The 18,813-nt window shown below is 36.5% G+C and overlaps 9 protein-coding genes across 10 annotated transcripts; 3 read left to right on the plus strand and 6 right to left on the minus strand.

The window, feature by feature from the left end:
- Positions 1 to 28: 28 nt before the first annotated feature.
- Positions 29 to 2,297, minus strand: LOC9320927 (ras-related protein RABD1). The gene is made up of 8 exons (XM_002884815.2): positions 2,147 to 2,297; positions 1,993 to 2,065; positions 1,827 to 1,874; positions 1,690 to 1,737; positions 1,534 to 1,605; positions 1,157 to 1,312; positions 700 to 803; positions 29 to 316 (listed from the first exon to the last, which is right to left on the minus strand). Exons 1-8 carry the CDS (start codon positions 2,158 to 2,160, stop codon positions 214 to 216), a joined length of 618 nt encoding a protein of 205 aa, XP_002884861.1. The 5' UTR covers positions 2,161 to 2,297; the 3' UTR covers positions 29 to 213.
- Positions 2,298 to 3,170: 873 nt separating this feature from the next.
- LOC9320928 (protein LURP-one-related 10) lies at positions 3,171 to 4,285 on the plus strand. The gene is made up of 3 exons (XM_002882699.2): positions 3,171 to 3,460; positions 3,705 to 3,935; positions 4,018 to 4,285. The coding sequence occupies exons 1-3, from the start codon at positions 3,251 to 3,253 to the stop codon at positions 4,156 to 4,158; spliced, it is 582 nt and encodes a 193-aa protein (XP_002882745.1). The 5' UTR covers positions 3,171 to 3,250; the 3' UTR covers positions 4,159 to 4,285.
- A 320-nt stretch (positions 4,286 to 4,605) lies between these two features.
- LOC9318812 lies at positions 4,606 to 5,773 on the minus strand. The gene is made up of 4 exons (XM_002884816.2): positions 5,304 to 5,773; positions 5,120 to 5,221; positions 4,972 to 5,003; positions 4,606 to 4,858 (listed from the first exon to the last, which is right to left on the minus strand). The coding sequence occupies exons 1-4, from the start codon at positions 5,407 to 5,409 to the stop codon at positions 4,826 to 4,828; spliced, it is 273 nt and encodes a 90-aa protein (XP_002884862.1). The 5' UTR covers positions 5,410 to 5,773; the 3' UTR covers positions 4,606 to 4,825.
- Positions 5,774 to 5,903: 130 nt separating this feature from the next.
- On the minus strand, positions 5,904 to 6,988 carry LOC9320929 (dihydroneopterin aldolase 1). 2 transcript variants are annotated; one of them, XM_021032664.1, is made up of 3 exons: positions 6,840 to 6,988; positions 6,343 to 6,550; positions 5,904 to 6,247 (listed from the first exon to the last, which is right to left on the minus strand). In XM_021032664.1, exons 1-3 carry the CDS (start codon positions 6,886 to 6,888, stop codon positions 6,040 to 6,042), a joined length of 465 nt encoding a protein of 154 aa, XP_020888323.1. In that variant the 5' UTR covers positions 6,889 to 6,988; the 3' UTR covers positions 5,904 to 6,039. The 2 variants fall into 2 exon arrangements, with proteins under 2 accessions (XP_020888323.1, XP_020888324.1); XM_021032665.1 differs by having other exon boundaries at positions 6,343 to 6,535; positions 6,840 to 6,985.
- Positions 6,989 to 8,481: 1,493 nt separating this feature from the next.
- On the plus strand, positions 8,482 to 11,869 carry LOC9320930. Its single transcript, XM_021032561.1, has 4 exons — positions 8,482 to 9,461; positions 9,754 to 9,912; positions 9,997 to 10,668; positions 10,791 to 11,869. The coding sequence occupies exons 1-4, from the start codon at positions 9,126 to 9,128 to the stop codon at positions 11,736 to 11,738; spliced, it is 2,115 nt and encodes a 704-aa protein (XP_020888220.1). The 5' UTR covers positions 8,482 to 9,125; the 3' UTR covers positions 11,739 to 11,869.
- A 50-nt stretch (positions 11,870 to 11,919) lies between these two features.
- On the minus strand, positions 11,920 to 13,384 carry LOC9318813 (uncharacterized protein At5g06450). The gene is made up of 2 exons (XM_002884818.2): positions 13,223 to 13,384; positions 11,920 to 12,667 (listed from the first exon to the last, which is right to left on the minus strand). The coding sequence occupies exon 2, from the start codon at positions 12,651 to 12,653 to the stop codon at positions 12,051 to 12,053; it is 603 nt and encodes a 200-aa protein (XP_002884864.1). The 5' UTR covers positions 12,654 to 12,667; positions 13,223 to 13,384; the 3' UTR covers positions 11,920 to 12,050.
- Positions 13,385 to 13,818: 434 nt separating this feature from the next.
- LOC9320931 (uncharacterized protein At5g39865) lies at positions 13,819 to 14,921 on the minus strand. Its single transcript, XM_021032646.1, is given in 2 exon segments — positions 13,819 to 14,149; positions 14,152 to 14,921. Coding segments are annotated over 2 exon segments (657 nt in total). The 5' UTR covers positions 14,513 to 14,921; the 3' UTR covers positions 13,819 to 13,853.
- A 79-nt stretch (positions 14,922 to 15,000) lies between these two features.
- LOC9320932 (putative phosphatidylglycerol/phosphatidylinositol transfer protein DDB_G0282179) lies at positions 15,001 to 16,371 on the minus strand. Its single transcript, XM_021032667.1, has 4 exons — positions 16,157 to 16,371; positions 15,911 to 16,012; positions 15,643 to 15,803; positions 15,001 to 15,264 (listed from the first exon to the last, which is right to left on the minus strand). The coding sequence occupies exons 1-4, from the start codon at positions 16,245 to 16,247 to the stop codon at positions 15,157 to 15,159; spliced, it is 462 nt and encodes a 153-aa protein (XP_020888326.1). The 5' UTR covers positions 16,248 to 16,371; the 3' UTR covers positions 15,001 to 15,156.
- Positions 16,372 to 16,776: 405 nt separating this feature from the next.
- On the plus strand, positions 16,777 to 18,554 carry LOC9320933. Its single transcript, XM_021032644.1, has 3 exons — positions 16,777 to 17,249; positions 17,863 to 17,970; positions 18,074 to 18,554. The coding sequence occupies exons 1-3, from the start codon at positions 16,929 to 16,931 to the stop codon at positions 18,383 to 18,385; spliced, it is 741 nt and encodes a 246-aa protein (XP_020888303.1). The 5' UTR covers positions 16,777 to 16,928; the 3' UTR covers positions 18,386 to 18,554.
- The last annotated feature ends 259 nt before the right edge of the window (positions 18,555 to 18,813 follow it).

An 18,813-nucleotide genomic window follows, 5' to 3' on the forward strand; every position in this document is an offset into this window, starting at 1 on the left:
TGCCATCATGTGTTGCATATCGCCTGTGTAGTCAAAGTCAAGATGGAAATATATTAAAGACAAGGATCTTGCAACTAACACCATAGCTTATTCAAGTCACAGTGACATGAAATATTACAGTTCTAAGTTCAGTCATTGGTTTTCACAACACAGTTAAAAAGGGAAAAAAAAAGAAAGAGAGTCTCAGATAGTTTTGATATAACATTTTTTAAACTACTGACCGCAGCAACCGCCATTGTTCTGTTGGATTGGCTGACCTTTCATTTGGACAGTTCCAGGACCAGATGTCTTATTTGCGTTCGTTTGGCTTCCCATTCTGCAAAGAAAATGAGAGACAATAAAATTAGACTCAATTCTCCATATTACATAAACAAGACCGAATCAGTAATTGTATATACAAGAAATCGATCATATGAAAAATCTATTAACAGAAAGCCAAGTACACAAGCTTGAGGAAGCTGCAAGGATACAGCAGTTAGTTTGTTGATTTGTTTTCCATTAGTCACCAAGTCTAGAAAAACGCAATTCGGATTTAAAACTTTACATGAAAAGTTTATTTCATGAAAACAGTGAAGAATCAAGATGCTTTGCAGCAGAAAAAAAACCCAGAGAATGCTTTGATGAATAACGTTGATCAAGGAATATAGTAATAGAACAGCCTCCCTAATTATGGCGAAAGATTAAAGATAGTGAACATACTTCTTCTTGATCTCGCCAGCAATAGTTAAGAATGCCTGTTCAACGTTAATAGAATCCTTGGCACTGGTCTCAAGAAAGGGAATTCCAAGCTCATCTGCTAAGGCCTGCAGTGAGTTTAAATAGATGAAACGTAAGAAAACCAAGTCACAGTTGTATCAGGAGTAACAGCTACTGAAAAATAAGCAATTTATACTCGCTGGAATCAGATCATCTAGCTTTTGGAGTTTGGTCAGTGATCATCTACATTCACAGCTGTAACTTCTGGTCTCAATGATTGTAATATCATCATACGGTTAAAGATATGTGGAACACATGATATGATCAAATGAGGAAACGGAAAGTACCATGCAAAGGATGTTTGCAACTCATCTAGATATATATAAGAAAGAAGCATAATCATAACTGGAAAAAGAATGCAGAAAAATTGCTGGAAACTTAATTATGGGTCCGAGGTTACCTTTCCAGTTTCAGTAGAAACAACTTTATTTTCAACCATATCATTCTTGTTACCGATTAAAAGCTTGCATACACTCTCATTGGCATATCTATCGATCTCACTCAACCACTGCTTCACATTGTTGAAGCTTTCCATCTCAGTACAGTCGTACACAATCTGTTGCAAATTAATATCATTAAGTTTCATCAGTTTAATGGGTGGATTTCAACACTAAAATTAATCTTATTTCCACAAACAAACATGTTTCAGAGTACACAGAGGAGTGCAATATTGATACCGATTAAACCACTTAACAAAAGAAATCGAAAATGGGACATAACACTAGTCTAGGTAAGCATAAAAAGGCAAGTAAGAAAGCGAATATAAAGATTGCTCACAATGATCCCATGAGCTCCTCTGTAGTAGCTGCTAGTGATGGTCCTGAAACGCTCCTGTCCAGCAGTATCCCACTAAAGAGAGCAGCAACAGATAAATTGAGTAAACACAATCATCCAAAACATATCATATAATGTCCCCACTTCAAAAAAACTCACAATTTGCAGCTTAATCGTCTTCCCATCCTGCTCAATCGTTCTAATTTTCTGCAATTGCGAAGCACATTATAAGTAACTTTGGAATAAACAACCTCGATCACATATACAAAACCCAACCACATAAATAAGGAACTCACGAAGTCAACACCAATGGTGCTTATGTAGCTGTCAATGTAAGCATCATCCTGGGAAAAAAAAATCAAATCCAAAAATCACGAAACAGTTCAAGAGAACCTAACAACACGAGCTAATTCTCGACGACGGAGTCGGAGTCAATTAAGAATCAAAACAAGTCAAATTTACAGCGAATCGAAGAAGGAGGCATGATTTTCCAACAGAGGAGTCACCGATCAACAAAAGCTTGAACAGATAATCGCTACATCAAAAGAAAAATTCGAATTCGGTGTGAGTAAAATCGGAAACGATACAATGGCTCTTAAGGAGAGAAAACACTTACTACTCGTTGCTCATGATTTAGCTGAAGCTGAAGACTGCGTTTCCGAGATTTCGATTCGAAGATTAGAACAACTTGCTCGGGAAAAAGATAGAAGAAACAAAAAAAGAGGTTTGGGATTTATTTTAGGGGCGTGTCAATCAATTCACATGAACATTGAACCCCACGACTTCTATTGTAATTTTTTTTTTTCTTTTTCTCGTCAATATTTTTTTCAGTTTTTTTATTATTTCTTTAATTCCTTGTTGTTTGTCCCGAGACAATAAAGAAGCTTTGACCTTGTCTCACTAATTTCTTTACGTGTGTTCTTATTTGGGCCCTTTTAGATATAATGGGTCGGGCTCAAATCTTGGCTATCTAACTTAATCGTCGTTAACATCCTGGCCCTGGGATTAAAGGTTGGATTTTGATTAATGTTTTTTTTAGAAAGAAAAAAAATAAAAAAGAAGATAATTACAAGTTTTAAAAATTTACAGAATTTTGATTTAAAAATTCGTGAACAATATGTGAGAAATTGATAAAATATGATTGCAACCTAAAAAGACACAAATGGAGTATTTAAAATGGATTAAAAGGTATGTTAAAAAAAAAAAAAAAAACTATGAATGAACATGCATAGATTTTCCGATTTTATATGACACAAAGTATATTTTATCAACAAAATAATTTTTTTTTCATGGTCCATTCATATCATTGTTAATTAAGTAATCTTAATCCTACCACAAATCACCTTCTTATTTTAGTTTATTTTCCCATTGAAAATAGATTACTAGTTACTTTCTGGCAAAAATAAGATATTTCCTCAATTTATAATACTGTATAATTTTTTTCCAACAAAATATTTTTCTTTTATATAACCAAAAAAATAAAATAAAGTGTGGTAACGTGTTTGCAACTTGGCAAACAGATTTAAAATAAGATAAGTACTAAAAATAAACACAACAAATATAGACAAAAACACAAAATTTAAACACACAAAGATTTGTTTCACACAATACTCGGAAGATCCTAATTATAAATAAACTAAAAAGATTGAGAAACGAACACAAATCTCAACCTTATACAAGACAAAAAAAAGAGAGAGAGATACAGAGAGATCTTCAAAAAATGGCGATCGTGAGCCCTAACTTCTGTGCACCGTACCCTATAGAGTTGGGAATCGTACGCAAGGTGATGACTTTAACCGATGGTAACTTCGCCGTCACGGACGTTAATGGCAATCTCCTTTTCAAAGTGAAAGAACCAATGTTTAGCATCAGCGACAAAAGGATTTTATTGGACGCATATGATACTCCAATCTTGACTTTGAGAGAAAATGTAAGATTACATACATCTTTAATTTAACAAACAAACAAAAAATCTATATATAATATAACTTGCATGGAGGTACAATTTTTTCAATACGTCTATCAACTAATTTTTAGATATATCAAAATCATCCGAGTATATGTTTCAATCGTCATAGATCATCCAATAAACTCTGTTTTTTTTTTTTATCGTTTAAATTCAAGACTTAGAACTCTCTCTCTCTCTCTTTTTAACATATATATATAAATTGTAGAAGGTGAGCTTGCATGATAGGTGGCAAGTATTTAGAGGGAAAAGTACAGACCAAAGTGATCTAGTATACACATTGAAACGATCGTCGATGATTCAAATAATGAAGCCAAAACTTGACATCTTTTTGGCTCAAAATAAAGAAATGAAGATATGCGACTTCCATGTGAAAGGAAGTTGGATCGACCGGTCTTGTGTCGTATACGCTGGCAAATCTGATGCCATGGTTGCTCAGGTAATTAAACTGGTCCAATTGTCTATCAAACCGGACTAGCTAGTATGATCGTGTTAATTGATTAATTGTTCTTGTTTTTCAGATGCACAAGAAACATACCGCAGAAAGCATATTAATAGGGAAGAGTAATTTTTCGGTTACGGTCTATCCGAATGTTGACTTTGCTTTTATAGTCTCTCTTATTGTAATTCTCGATGACATTAACCGAGAAGATTCAGAATAGGATATGTTTCAACTAATTTCTTTTTGTGCGTTGCAAATATTATTATGTAAAACTCGTAAATTATAATAGTATTTGTTAATTATTACAATCTTTAAAGTGAAATCTATTACCAATGTCTATCAATTTATATCATTATAATAGTGTACTATATTTTTTAAAAATGTGCAAAAGAATTTTTTTGTGGAGGTAGAGAGATACACCTTCATCTTATTAGAATATGGGCTTCCAACTCAAAACCAATTGGCAATGAGTGGAGTGGCCCATATCCCTTATATATTACTTAAGATCATGTGAGACATTATGTCCTAATACATCTATGAGAAGTCTCAAAACTTAGCTTTAAGAGAATGCAAGGAAAGATAAATGGGGGGTGGAGAGACAGATGATAAATGGCAAAATGATGAGTCAAAAAAAGATACTCGAATCTAAATATGGCAACAGGTTGGGTGATGATGAATTGGAACATTACTTGACCCCATTTTTGTTCAATGAATGTGTCTCACTTACAACAAAGTAAACTAATTCTAAAATATCTGCAGCAAAATGGTTCCTTACTGGGAGAGTTTAAAACTTGCTATGAATATATCATTAGTTATGTTGGATATAAAACAAAAAGAATCATCAATCAATATTTGAACAAAAATCAAAGGCCATTTAGTGATCTGATTTAATTCTTCGGATCCAGCTGCACCTTCTTGGCCTGCAAATCAGAGAAAGCACAAATGTAGTTTCTCTAGTTTAGTTTTTTTTTTGGTATTTCAACTCCATTATATATCTTCCAAATGTTGAAAACCAATAATAAACAATTGATACCTCATGCCGAGCATTTTGCTTCTTGGTAAATTCTGAGGTATGAAAAAAAAACAAAACAAACTTGAATTTGGTTTTTTGTTTTCTCTACCTCAAAACAGAAAAAAAAAAAAAAAAAAAAGGAAGAATGAATAATCTCAACATTAATTACCCCAAAGATGGAAGCTCAGAGAGGTAGCCACTAAAAAAGCCAATAAACGACGTCTATTTGTCGACGATTTCATCTTATACATGAGAACAGACCTTTCTCTCTCTGTTCACAAAAAAAAAACACACACACAAATCAATTACACTCACGAATTTGATAGATTTCTTGCGGAATCAGAGAACGTTACCATCAAATTTACAATGCGAAGAAGAGAAATTGCGTCGAGACACAACAGATTTCCCTCCGCGAGTTGCCTGCTCGATGACGTATCTCAGAAGATTCGGCTGCGACATGGTCGGAATCGGAAACTAGGGCTCGTTCTTCTTCGTCTCCTCCTCCTCTGATTTGTGATTTCCGATGAAATGGTTTAAATGGGCCTGCCTTATCCTTTACCCGCCTATTGTCTTGGGCCATAGCCCAATTTTTCCTTTATCCGCCAATTTTTATTTTTACCTGTTAGACCAAACCCATCTGATCAAACAGAGCTTCCCGGTTCTGTACGTTTATTTTTCACTTTTATTTTTCACCGCACCAGACACATGAACGGGGAAAAAATGCTCATTGAATCTTTGTGGTGATCACTGATCACATAAATGGGCAATGATTCTTTCTATTTTTTTTATTTTGGTATCAAGGGCAATGATTCTAATTAGAATCACAAAAACAAACACAAGAAACACAATCTCTCTCTCAAAAAAGACCGATCCCACCAATATAGAGACCTTTCAAAAAGATAACACTTTGAAATTTATTAAAACAATAACGACAATTCCGAAAGAACATAAAGGAAAGGAAAGGAAATATTGAACATCTAGATTAGCTCATAACATTGTTCAAAGCTTTTTGGATATGAAGATGTACATGAAAAATTCATGGATATAAGTCCCGACAAGAGATTATCGACACAAATTTTTGAGGGTTATTCAGTTCCTTGAACTAGTGCTTCGCTGTCTGAAAATCTCGACCCCTAAGTAATCAATGGTGCTCTTAATAAGTGCAACATTTGGCTTCGAGAGCTTCACTCGAACAGCGTTTATCTGAGGGAATTTCTCAAGCGTTTTGGAGGCGATGAGTTCCGCAACTGCCTCGAGAAGGTTTCTTGGTGACCCTTCAACAATTTCCTTAGCTAGGCTGCAAACAATATCAATCCTTTCAACAATAAATCATAACTATACAACTTAAAGACAAAGCTAATCATAATTTAGGGATACTACGAATTAGCTAACCTGAAAATGTCGACATAGCTGATTGTATCTGCTAAGTTGTCTGATTCACCGGCCTTCTTCAGACTCACCCACGCATCAATGTCAACAAGAAACATCTGCCCCAGTGTCCTTTCTTCAGGAATGGCTCCATGGAAACCGTAAAATTTCAACCCTTTTAAAACCAGTTTGTCCCCAAGCATTGACTCTGCTGATTCTGTTCCAAGTAAAACTGCATATATAAGTCTTTGCATATATAAGTTTTACAAAGCAAGACTCCTGTGACAATTCATAAACACAGGCTCTGCAAAAACAATTCTACAAGAATGCAAACAGAGAAGAGACTCTAAGCAGGACTATCTTTGATTACTTTGTTGACTTAACACACAATTTAAAGCGAACAGTGAAATATTAGATCTCTCCATCTTTGTCACCCAGTTGGCTCTAAACCAAACTATAAACCACCATAACTCGAGATTTTTGCTACCGATATACGAATTCAAAAGGAAATTTAGATATACCTCGTCGCTCCAACGTCGCCGGAGCCGTCGTCTCCAGTGAGCTATGCATCTCACTGTTCGCGGCAATAGATTTTTGGATTTAGATTGAGAGATAGAGAGAAATCGGAGGAGATCAGTTTTAAATTTGAAGGAAAATGAAGAAGATGCTAAAGTGGCCCAGGCTCAAATATATTTATAGGCCCAAATTCTAAGAAACTTTTATTATTTTCTTCTTTTTGTTTCAAAAAATATTCATTACTTTCACAAATTAACAATTGACATATGTATGTTTTTATTAATAAATTTAATTTCTTGTGCATTCTTTTCCTTAAAATTTTTTTATATTTAATCTTGTGCATTCATCACTAGTAATTGGATTTTTCTTTTATCAAAGTTTTACTTATAAAATTCCCAATTAATTTTTTTCTATTAAATACTCTTCAAACTCTTTCACATTTTGTCTACTTAGAGCATTAGCAATGGGACAAGTGGGAGGATGTGTGTTATGAATTTTAATAGTTTAAATGTATTTAAGATACTTTTTTAAAAACCAATAAAAATGACCTTCAATAAATGCTCGTGAGAGATCATTGGTGGCAGAGGCTCGTGGGTCCCAGTTGCAAAGCATGTGAGAGAGCTAATTTGGGCATTTCGCGACAGCTGTCCTTCCACACCCGAGTGTAATTCTACACGCAGGTGCCAACTTTTTCATTATTTTCTGTTTTTTTATTACTCACACCCTCCTAAAACTTATCTCACTGCGTATGGTCTTAGCGGATTAGTGCTAATACGAAAAGAAAAAGAAGTTTCACTTTATTTCAAGGGATCCACTTGGCATTTTGCTTTTATGTCAAATTTTTAATTTAATTATTCATAAATTTTACATTAAAGTTAATTGAATTTTAAAGATATTGTTTATTGTAATACTAATGATGGGTGAGTATTGACTTGCTATTATTTAGTGCTAATATATAAAGTCATGACATATATAAAAAGAAAAAAAATCTTTCATTTTCTGCGGCTCCATTTGGAATTTAAAGTCAGATTTTATTCACTGATTGCAAAAGTAACACACAAATTTTTGATTTTTATAACATTAGTTGTACGTTGGGCCAAATTCATGGGATCATAAAACGGATGACCATGCGTAATGCAAAGATGCCGTCTGTTCCTTTAGTGTGAAGCATAACTATGACCAGTGAGACCACCACATTCAGTGGCATGAACCATGTTGTCGCATAAATTAATCATGTAAAGTGAAACTAATCTCTTTTTTTATTTTTGTGAAAGCCAAATCAAACTTACATACAGAAATACTCTTTGTAAATAAGTTCTTTTGATGAATAGGCCTTGCAAATAAGTTCTTATATGTTTGTTTTTTGCTCCAAAATAAGTTATATTATGTGACATCAAGATTTCAAACCCTAAATAATAGAATGATGAACAAATTATACAAATGCAAGAAAGATTAGAAATATTTAAATTGAGGAATCATGTGACAAAACCACATGGTATACAAATTCTCAACACATGCAACCAAAATTGAAGTGTTGAACTAATTTATTTTTTTGTCTATTGGTTAAGAAAAGAAAAAGAAAAGGACAAAAAAACGGAACTTATTAACGCCGTTAAGCAGTCGCTTCCCCCACCCGTGACGTTGGGATAATGATCAAAACAAAGAATTCAATCCAAACCGGAATTAAACGACACCGTTGTAGACAGGACAGGACTTAACCACGGTTAATAAGTCCACGCATTGGTTTAACACCGGTTTGGTTTGTTCTATCCGCCAGTCACTGGCTCTATCGTTAGAGAGAGAGAGAGAGAGAGGGACAGATCTGTGAAGTTGAGATCTTTCTTTTTCACTTTCTTCGTTGTCTCTCTCTGTCTACACGCTTGTGCTTGTGTTGTGTTTGTGCGCCACTTTATCCCTCTCTACTGTTTTCTTCTCTCCTCACGGCATAACCTTTGCAATATTTTAGCTGAAGCTAATTTCAACAAGTTGTTATTTTTTGCTTTCAATTTCTTACTTTTTGATCTCTCCTTTAGCTATCTCTTTTACAAGAAACCTCTTGTAATAGATTTCTGGGTCTAAAACTACTTTCTATTTTTGGGCATTGATCTTTATTCTTAGATAAACTAGATTGAAGGCAAATAAACTTTTTTTTTAAAAAAGTTCTAGATTCTCTCTAGGTTTCCCTAAATTTCTCAACTACTTGAAAAGAGTTTTGTTACGTTTCTTTGTTCCTGTAAGATTCTCTTTTTTTTTTTGCTTGACGACTCCAAATTATTTTTAATTTTGCGTAAATGGTGGTGAAAATGATGAAGTGGCGGCCATGGCCGCCGTTAGTTACGAAGAAATATGAGGTGAAGCTAGCCGTGAAGAGACTTGAGGGTTGGGATCTGGTGCGGGAAGGTGTACCGGAGAAAGAGAGATTAACGGTTGAGATTCGTTGGAAAGGTCCTAAGGCGACATTGGGATCTTTGAGAAGGTCGGTGAAGAGGAATTTCACCAAGGAAGCTGTTGGAGAAAGCGACATCGTTTCATGGGAAGACGAAGAGTTTCAGAGCTTATGCTCACTCACTTCTTACAAAGACAGTTTGTTTTATCCTTGGGAGATTGCTTTCTCTGTCTTCACCAATGTAAGTTTTAATCAGTATCTAAAGATTTGAAATTTAAGTTCTAGATTCTCAAATGTTGAACTTTGGAATTGGTTAATTAGGTTGTAGATGGTCGATTTTTGGTACCCATTAATGTCTCAAATGTTTGATTCTAAGACATGAAACTAGAGCTTGATACCTGTTATGTAGAGGTTGAGGTTCTATTGTGTTACATTTCAAACGATGTTTAGTTGTTATAGATACTTAGTTCTGTATGTTGGTGTGTGAATTTCCCTCAATGACAAACAATATTGTTTTTTTATTTTGATTCCAGGGAATGAAGCAAGGGCAGAAGAATAAAGCTCCTCTTGTTGGAACTGCATTTTTGAATCTTGCTGAGTACGCTCGTGTGACCGATAAAAAAGAATTCGATATAAACATACCTCTTACGCTCTCTGCTTGTGTGACCTCTGAGCCACATCCATTGCTCTTTGTACGGTTACTTCTTCTCTCTTTCATTCTACTTTGTTGGCTCGGTATTGGTTTTTTGACCTTTGAGATTCTCTTGTTCCTTTAGGTATCATTAAGCCTGCTTGAGCTTAGAACCACTCCAGAAACATCAGACTCGGCAGCACAAACCGCGGTTGTGCCTGTGCCTGTCCCGTCTCCTTCGCCACAACAGCCTACTGAAACTCACTCAATTGAAAAGGAGGATGTCTCTGCAATCAAAGCTGGTCTCAGAAAAGTCAAGATTTTTACAGAGTTTGTTTCTACAAGGAAAGCCAAGAAGGCTTGCCGGGAAGAAGAAGGCAGATTCTCAAGCTTTGAATCATCAGAATCACTTGATGATTTCGAGACAGATTTTGATGAAGGCAAAGAAGATTTGATGAGTGTGAGAAAATCTTTCTCCTACGGACCTTTGTCTTATGCAAATGGTGCGGGAACTTCGTTAAACTGTGGCGCGAAGGTTAGCGATGAAGATGAAGATTGGGTTTATTATAGCCACAGGAAATCCGACGTTGGAGCAGGTTGCTCGGACGCTGAAGATTCCGCTGCGGGTTTGGTATATGAGACATCACTGCTTCCACGGCGTAGCATATTGCCGTGGAGAAAGCGGAAGTTGAGCTTTAGGTCGCCGAAATCCAAAGGAGAGCCTTTGTTAAAGAAGGATAATGGAGAAGAAGGTGGAGATGACATTGATTATGATCGGAGGCAACTTAGCTCAGATGAAGCTCATCCTCTTTTTGGGGTAAGTTCTTATTAGTGGTGTCTAATTCAGTTTAGTTAGATACAGGTTTGGTTCGGTCCTATATTTCCAGATCTTGTTCATATATATCAAGTTCTCAAGTTTTGCATATGTTTTATTTGCAGAGCAAGATTGATGAAGATTCATCTGCTAATCCGCGATCTTCTTTCTCGGAGTTTGGAGAAGACAGTTTTGCGATTGGAAGTTGGGAGGAGAAAGAAGTGATAAGCCGAGATGGACACATGAAGCTTCAGACAAATGTCTTTCTTGCTTCGATCGACCAGAGAAGCGAGCGAGCAGCTGGTGAGAGTGCCTGCACCGCTCTTGTAGCGGTTGTTGCAGATTGGTTTCAGAAGAATGGTAACCTAATGCCGATCAAGTCTCAGTTTGATAGTTTGATCAGAGAAGGATCTTTAGAGTGGAGAAACCTCTGCGAAAACGAAACGTATATGCAGAAATTCCCTGACAAACATTTCGATCTTGATACCGTGCTACAAGCAAAGATTCGTCCTCTAACCGTTATCCCAGGAAAGTCCTTTGTTGGGTTTTTCCACCCTGACGGGATGATCAACGAGGGAAGATTCGAGTTTCTGCAAGGCGCAATGTCTTTCGATAGTATTTGGGCTGAGATTATTAGTCTCGAGGAAAGCTCCGCGAATAGCGATAGTTATGATGATGACTCGTCACCGCATGTTTACATAGTGAGTTGGAATGATCACTTCTTTGTCCTCAAAGTTGAAAAGGAAGCTTACTATATCATTGACACACTTGGAGAAAGGCTTTACGAGGGTTGTGATCAAGCTTACGTTTTGAAATTCGACCATAAAACTGTCATCCACAAGATTCTTCATACAGAGGAATCGGGATCCGAATCAGAACCTGAATCAGAGATTGTGTGCAGAGGGAAGGAGTCATGTAAAGAGTATATTAAGAATTTCTTGGCGGCGATACCAATCAGGGAGTTGCAAGAGGATATCAAGAAAGGATTAGCCTCGACCGCACCTGTTCATCACCGTTTACAGATCGAGTTTCACTACACCACAAACGCAGAGATTACCAGTCTGAAAGCCTAGGCAGAGTTGCTAACGTTTTGTTGAGTTTCTTGCAAGTCTTGTAACTCTCTCTTAGCTTAACTAACTTGTGAATGTGATTTAGAGTTAAACCAGTTTGTATCTAAGGAATTTACATTTTTGATCGTTTTATTTCTCCCTGTCTCATTTGGCATTGTACCATGATTTAAAAAATATATCAGACTGAAAAAACAAGCCGAGCATGGTTTTATTCAGACAGTATTGTTCACTCATCAAAATGCAAACTGGTATCTCACAAATCCATTTGATCAAGAAAATTAACATAAGTTACATGAAGGACATTGCCCCGAGAAGTCACTGCTGCAATTGATCGTAGACATTGAAAATAAGCCAACCTTCGATGGCTGCAGCTTCAAGACGATCATTAGAGCTTGCTTCATCCCACTTGGACTGAATAGAATCAAGCCGACTCATGTCATACCAAAGAATCTTGTGAGCTAATTCTCTGGTTCCAAGGAATTCAACAATTGGAGTTCCTCGGGCAACCGCAGCTAACTTCCCAATCTCCAAAGAGCTTCGGATCACAATACCGTGGTTTTCTTTAAGCAAAGCGAGGTCTTCTTGAATCTGGACACCGACAAATGTGACAAATTTGGAAGCAAAGAAGCGGTAAAGATCCTTTAGATTATCACTGAACGGGTTTGGGAGGCGGAGGAAGAGACAGAAGTTTTTTGTGCTAAACTTCACTGAGCATAGACGCCATTCGGACTTTGTGTTAACAGATTCGACATCCCAATACACATCGAAGACAATGGACCGGTTTCCATTCCAGACGGAATCTTCTAGGATCTTGGAAAGGTAAGGAGAGATATCGGTTGTTGATCCAACATCAATGGCTTTGGTCTGGATCCAAGAATTATCAACCATCATAAACCCTTGCCCATCAAATGAGGCCATGTGGTCTGATATCACTGAAAACATAATCAAAATTACACATTAGACACAGCATCATATAGATCCATTAGCTTGGAGAGACACTCATAATCTGTTTGTTGTGACTTGTGAATGTGCTAAAGAGTGAAAAACTGATGAAGCAGCAAAGAGTTTGAATATGTTTTCCAATTCATCTTCGTCTTGTTCTTACCATTTCTACAAGAATTCATAAGTGACAAGTTGAACAGAGAGATTTGTGAAAACTAAGTCAATGAAGTGAAAGACAGAATTATCGATTTGAGTGTGTAGCAGCAATTGAATGACCGATTCAAGAAATTGTAGACGCATATAGAGCTCAATAGCCTTATTGGGTTTTTGCTAGAACAACAAATTTACTCTAGTCAGCTTTTGGATTCTATGAACAAAGAACAAAGGTACGACCTTTATAAGTGTGGGTGAGAGAGAGGAAAATCCCTAAATAAGTTCATCAGATGGAACAAAACTTTTGTTGATTTAGATTGAATATTTCTATATACACATGAGAAAAAAAAAATCTTATCAAACACAAAAAGACATGAAAAAGGAACACGAACCTTGAGATTTCGGTGTTTGAAGGGTGATCTAGTAAACGGAGCCGGCGAGAGAGAGAGAGAGAGAGACTGTTTCTGGGTTTATTGTCGGAAGAGAGAGGAAGAAGAAGTAGGAAAGTACTGCGCAAGTGAAAGTAAAGGCCTGCCCAGTGAAGGAATGACACGTGTCTAGATCTATGTGTATCGCACGTGCGAATGTCGCCATGCGTGTTCCCTAGTAAAAACCTTTGGTTAACGTTGGTTTAACACTTTGGAAAACATAAGATTAATGATTTAGGCAATATCGTTGATGCATCAACATCCGAGTTAAGTATGCATCATCATAATTCATACATTAATATCATGTTGCTGAACACAGGAAAAAAATCTATATGTTGTAGACCGCATGGTCGGATGGACTCCATAACCGTTGGGCCTAATCCATATTCTAGAAGGCCCATGTCCATGTTCTAGAGGATTCTCCTTTTGACGGTCTATGTTATACTTAGTGGGCTTTTGGGCTTTAGGGTTTACTAGCCCAATGGAGATTTGTCTCCCTTTGTCATGTATAAATATGTATTGAAACCTCATTCAATAATCAATAAAAACAACAAGTTCTATAACACTATAAAAATTAGTTTATTAAGCATTTACATTAAGTACAAAGAGCGCATTTCACAAGACCATTCTCATTACACTCTATGCATCTCTTCCACATTTCATCCTCTGCTACCACTCTCGACCTCCCAGTGCAATTCCAGCATATCAAAAACCGTTCGTCCTCGCAACATTCACACTGCCGCGCCTTAGCTGATGCTAAAAGCATCTTGAGCTTCCCGGTTTCGTTCAGAGCCACCACTTCGTCTGCTCCACCAATGTACTTACACTTTACGAAGAGCCTAGGAGGTGTAACTTTCTCCCCAATCAATTTCCACATCTCTTCTTTAAACAATCCATCGAAACATCTCTTTCTCGGAATGAAACCTTATGATTCTCTAGTAAGAATCTCACTTTTCTGCAATCTTCGAAAGTCTTTCTCACTGCTCGCAGACTTGTCGTGTAGAAGACAACAGAATCTTCCCCTCCAGCTACACATTTCTCTTTAAACTCCGACAAAGGCTCTTCAAGATTCTGTTGAAGTTGTTGTTCTTCAGAAGACTCAAGTGTTGTTGGCGTAAGACACTCTTTCTCATCTATTTGATGAAAGATTGTGCGATCAAGATTGCTTTTGTGGAGAGCTATCGCCTGCTTCAAGTTCCCAAGAGATTTTATAAGCTTAAGTTTCTTCACCATTCTCTCCTTCACATCCTTCATTGCTTCAATCTTCGATACAATTCTCGGTAAAAGTTGGAATTGTGAAAGAGGAGGCGCAAAAACCTTATCAAGATTAACAAAGATGAGATTGGATAAGAGAAACGAAATGAGTACTCGAGTGAACAAAAAAGCTACTTTGTGGGTTAGCTTTCAAAAGTTTTTCCTTTGATGTGTCATTGTAGTAATAAAGAAGATAACCGATAAGCTCAATTAGGGTGACAAAGAACATTGAATTTACCCAACTTTAGCCCAAATACATAGCAAAATAGGAAGAACGAGACTTCTAATGAAGCAATGAAATAATTCATCTTTTTTGGTAAGTTTGGTTGAATGATGATGTATGCCACGTCTTCATAGTTCCATGAACGTGGATGCAATGATGTACCATTGGTTAAAGTAGGCTCAGCTTTAAGCTTGCAACTAGAATTAACCACAGCTTTCTAAAACCTAGACAATAATTCATTGCTTTTTCTATAAATGGGGATTCATGAATGGTCCAGAATGAGAACAAGAATGATAATTTTCAAAGGGTTTTTGATCAACAATTATGTATAGAAAAGAGTGTATTTTATACAAAATAAATGAGAGTGGTTTAATGGTATAGAACAAGATAGTACATTCCATTTCCATAGAGCGAATAAGCTCTAAATGTCAGCCACGGATGATAAAAATCCAATCTCAAATGAGAATTTGATGCAAGTTAACTCCTTCTTGCGTCCATCAAGCATCTTCATTTTTAGTGAGTACGAACCCTATGAGAAAGAAAAGGATTAGACTGGTCCTTATATGCAGAAACCAAAAACGAAAATGACAAACGTATAACTATATATTGATCATAACAAGTAAATCTTGACAACAATAAGGTTCAACTTCTTCACTTTAGCCACTTTATACTTCCACCTGGAACTCATTATCAGCTATCAAAACCAAGCTAAACCTTTTCTCAGTCTATTTCAGTTATCCCACTAAACGAATTCGGTTACACTAGGCCATTTGTTCTGACTACAATAGAATAATAACATGAAACTCAAATGATCCTAATGCATCATCATGTCATTATATCAAAAATGCTTCAAATTAATCAACAAAAAAAAAGCATAGATCGAATCCAAGAAAGTCAATAAACTTACAGGAGGAGTATATCCGGGCAGAACTTGCGAGTGTTCTACCACGAAATCCCCAACCGCCACAGGACAACTTGTCTCATCACAAAGCTCATGTGTCTCAGAATGAATATGCCATCCAAAGTATGAGACTTCGATCACCAACTTGCCGCTCGAGATCTCAGTGTCTTTATATGAAACAAACCCAAATTAAAAAAGAACCCATTAAATCGAGAGAATCAAACAAGCAAAAGATCTAGATGTCATCATAGCCTCACAGGATATTGAAGTGTACCTGTGTTAGCAGAAATGCTGAAAGTGGCTGGCGCGCCTCTAGCTACAGGATCAGGAATTATATCAACTCCTTGTACTTTTACTTCATACTCTTCATTATTATCTGCAACCAAACAAACACTTAACAAGGATCGAAATCAAAATTGGATCTTTCTATCTAAAATCGTAAGATTATAGCTAAGTCAATCAATTGGGTAATCATGAATCAAGTTAGTATTTTTGGGAAAATTCGAAAGACCAAACATACCGCAGTAGTGAACATCGGTGGCTGCGACAATCGTTGAAACCAAGAGAAAATAAGAGATAGCGAGAGAAGTAAATCCCGTAAACTTCGACATGATTGATGATAATTAGATATTCTCTCGAAGAACCAAAAGCTGCGAATTCTCAGATGATGATTGAGGACGAGAAGACTAAACAAGCAAGAGACAAAGACAGATATGCGGAATCGGGATTCTCAAATCGCAAGAAATCTCGGATTGATCTTGACCGTTCATTTACGTTGGTCCATGATTACTTTAAATAAACGGTTCAGATTTGTAATCAATCTCTTACGGTGTGGTTAACCACATAGGATTAGCAGTGAACAAACCGTTAGGTGGGATTTGTTTAACAATTTTCAATTCAAGTTACCCACTTGGCACCAAAATAAATAATTGTATTTGCCAGCTCAGATTTGACGCTATTTTCATAATACAGCACACATAATTGAACATTATTTGGAAAATAAAAATTTTCTAATTCTACGAATCTGCTTCTCTTATCCAACACGAAATCGAGAGTTTTTTTTTTCTTCCTAAAAATATGAAAACTCTAGAGAATTATTTAGGCTTCCAATAATAATGTACTACTATCTATGTAAATTAGTATATTTTTATATAATAAAAGCATATTTATGTTTTGGGCCGCATATAAGGTCAGGCCCAAAATTTAAAAGGCTTATTTGATTAATGATATTTGAAGATACTATGTCCAAATGAATCGGAGTTTTCGAAATTTTGGAAGGAGCTTTTTGACAGATGGCTAGATTCCTTCTTCTTTGTTACCTCTTCGCGGCGGTGCTAACGTCATCATTGACGGAGGCCGGCGACAATAATCAAGTCTACTCGCCTTGTTCAGATTCTACTGTTGCGATCGGCGATGGATTCACTTTCGGCATTGCCTTCGCGGCGAGAGATTCTTTCTTCAGTACAAATCGTTCCGATCATGTTCAATACTCTCCCTGCGATCGTCACCGTCTCTCGCTCAACGGTAACTCTGAGGTCGCCGTGTTCAGACCTAAAGTCGATGAGATCACTCTCCTTACCATCAATACCTCTAGTTCCTCCAGTTTCCGTCCGGTTCGTGTCTCATCTCTGATCTATCTTGGTGAATTAGGGTTTCGATTGCAGGTTTTTGATCAGATTAGAGACGATTAGGTCAATCCTAATGAAATTTCGTATAGATCGGAATCATATGCCCAGATTAGTTGACTTGTCAAAATCCTGGCTTAGAATGTTAGCTCTGTTGATTAATTCTAAAATGTTAAGCTAATTCTCGACATTACTTAGATTGATAGATTCAATTTTACCATAGGTAACAAAGGTTTAGGATTAAGCTCTGTTCATGGATGATCTGGTTCCTTTCTGCATTTGTTTCAGTGAAATGAGAGGTTCAAAACAGAGATTTGGCTTGTCAGATTCCTATAGATTAAGTGTTTGGTTTCTGACGAATTAGGCGAAAAGCAGGTTAACTTATAATGTGTGTATCATTAGAAAAAGTGTTTTAGTAGCCTCATCGTTTTACAGTTTCTCCCAAACATGATTTGAAATCACTATTCGTTTGTATATCCTCGGAAATAAAGGTCTTGAATGTGTTAGCCTACTATACGATTGCTTATCCTCGGAAGTAGAGGTCTTGAATGTGTTAGCCTATGAAATTATTGGTTTGTCTGATGATACTTTGTGATTCCAGGATGCTTCAAAGGGATATATGGTAGCATTCGCTGGTGCAAAATACGCTGCAAGATCAATCCCAATTATGGTTGCAGACAGCAATCACATCGTGACAAGCTTCACCCTTGTAATTGGATAAGCTCATATCAGCCTTCGTTTTCATTTTTCTTATAGAAAATTTCCATCTCTCATTACTTCTGTCATCGTCATATATCTTGGGTGATTTCCAGGTTCTTGAGTTCCAGAAGGGCAGGCTTGAGGAAATGTTCTGGAAAAAAGACGGATGCTCGAAATGTTCTGGAGATTCGAAATTCGTGTGCCTCAACAAAGAAGAATGTGCAATCAAGACGCAAAGCTGCAAGAACCAAGGAGGACAAGTAGATTGTAGCTTGGGGATCCAATTGGCGTTTTCAGGCACGGATAAGCACTACACTGCGTTGAATTCGTGGTATGAGGTTGCAAATCTGAAGCAGTACTCGCTCTATGGCCTCTACTCCAATCTTAAGGACTCACTAACCAACCCATTCAAAAACATCTTCTGATGACTTTCTTTCTCCTTCGTGTGTTGCTACTCTTGTAATTTTGTATTATTTTTCTCGCTTTCTTTCTTTTGTTTTATTTCTTTCCTATGATTTATGCTACATATTGTATTTTATTTCTTGGCGTGTAACTTTTTCATGAATTAAATAGTCAGAATACTCTCAGATAATATACTCCCTCTTCTAAAAAAATACTACTTGACCATACTATACTAGGATCAAAATATCAGTCAACTGAAAGTCAACTTTTTTTATTTCTTTATACGTCTGAATGTTCCATACCTTACAGTTTTCCAAGCAAGGAGTAATTGATATTTTCTGTCTGAAGCATCTAGTAGGCAACTAGACAATTTTAGCGTTTTATATAGTTGACTTCGTATATAGTTCAAATATAGTATCGTATCCCTTATACACAATTGGATGAGTGATAT

Source organism: Arabidopsis lyrata (genome assembly GCF_000004255.2).
Source record: "Arabidopsis lyrata subsp. lyrata unplaced genomic scaffold ARALYscaffold_3, whole genome shotgun sequence".
Classification (NCBI taxonomy): Eukaryota; Viridiplantae; Streptophyta; class Magnoliopsida; order Brassicales; family Brassicaceae; genus Arabidopsis; species Arabidopsis lyrata.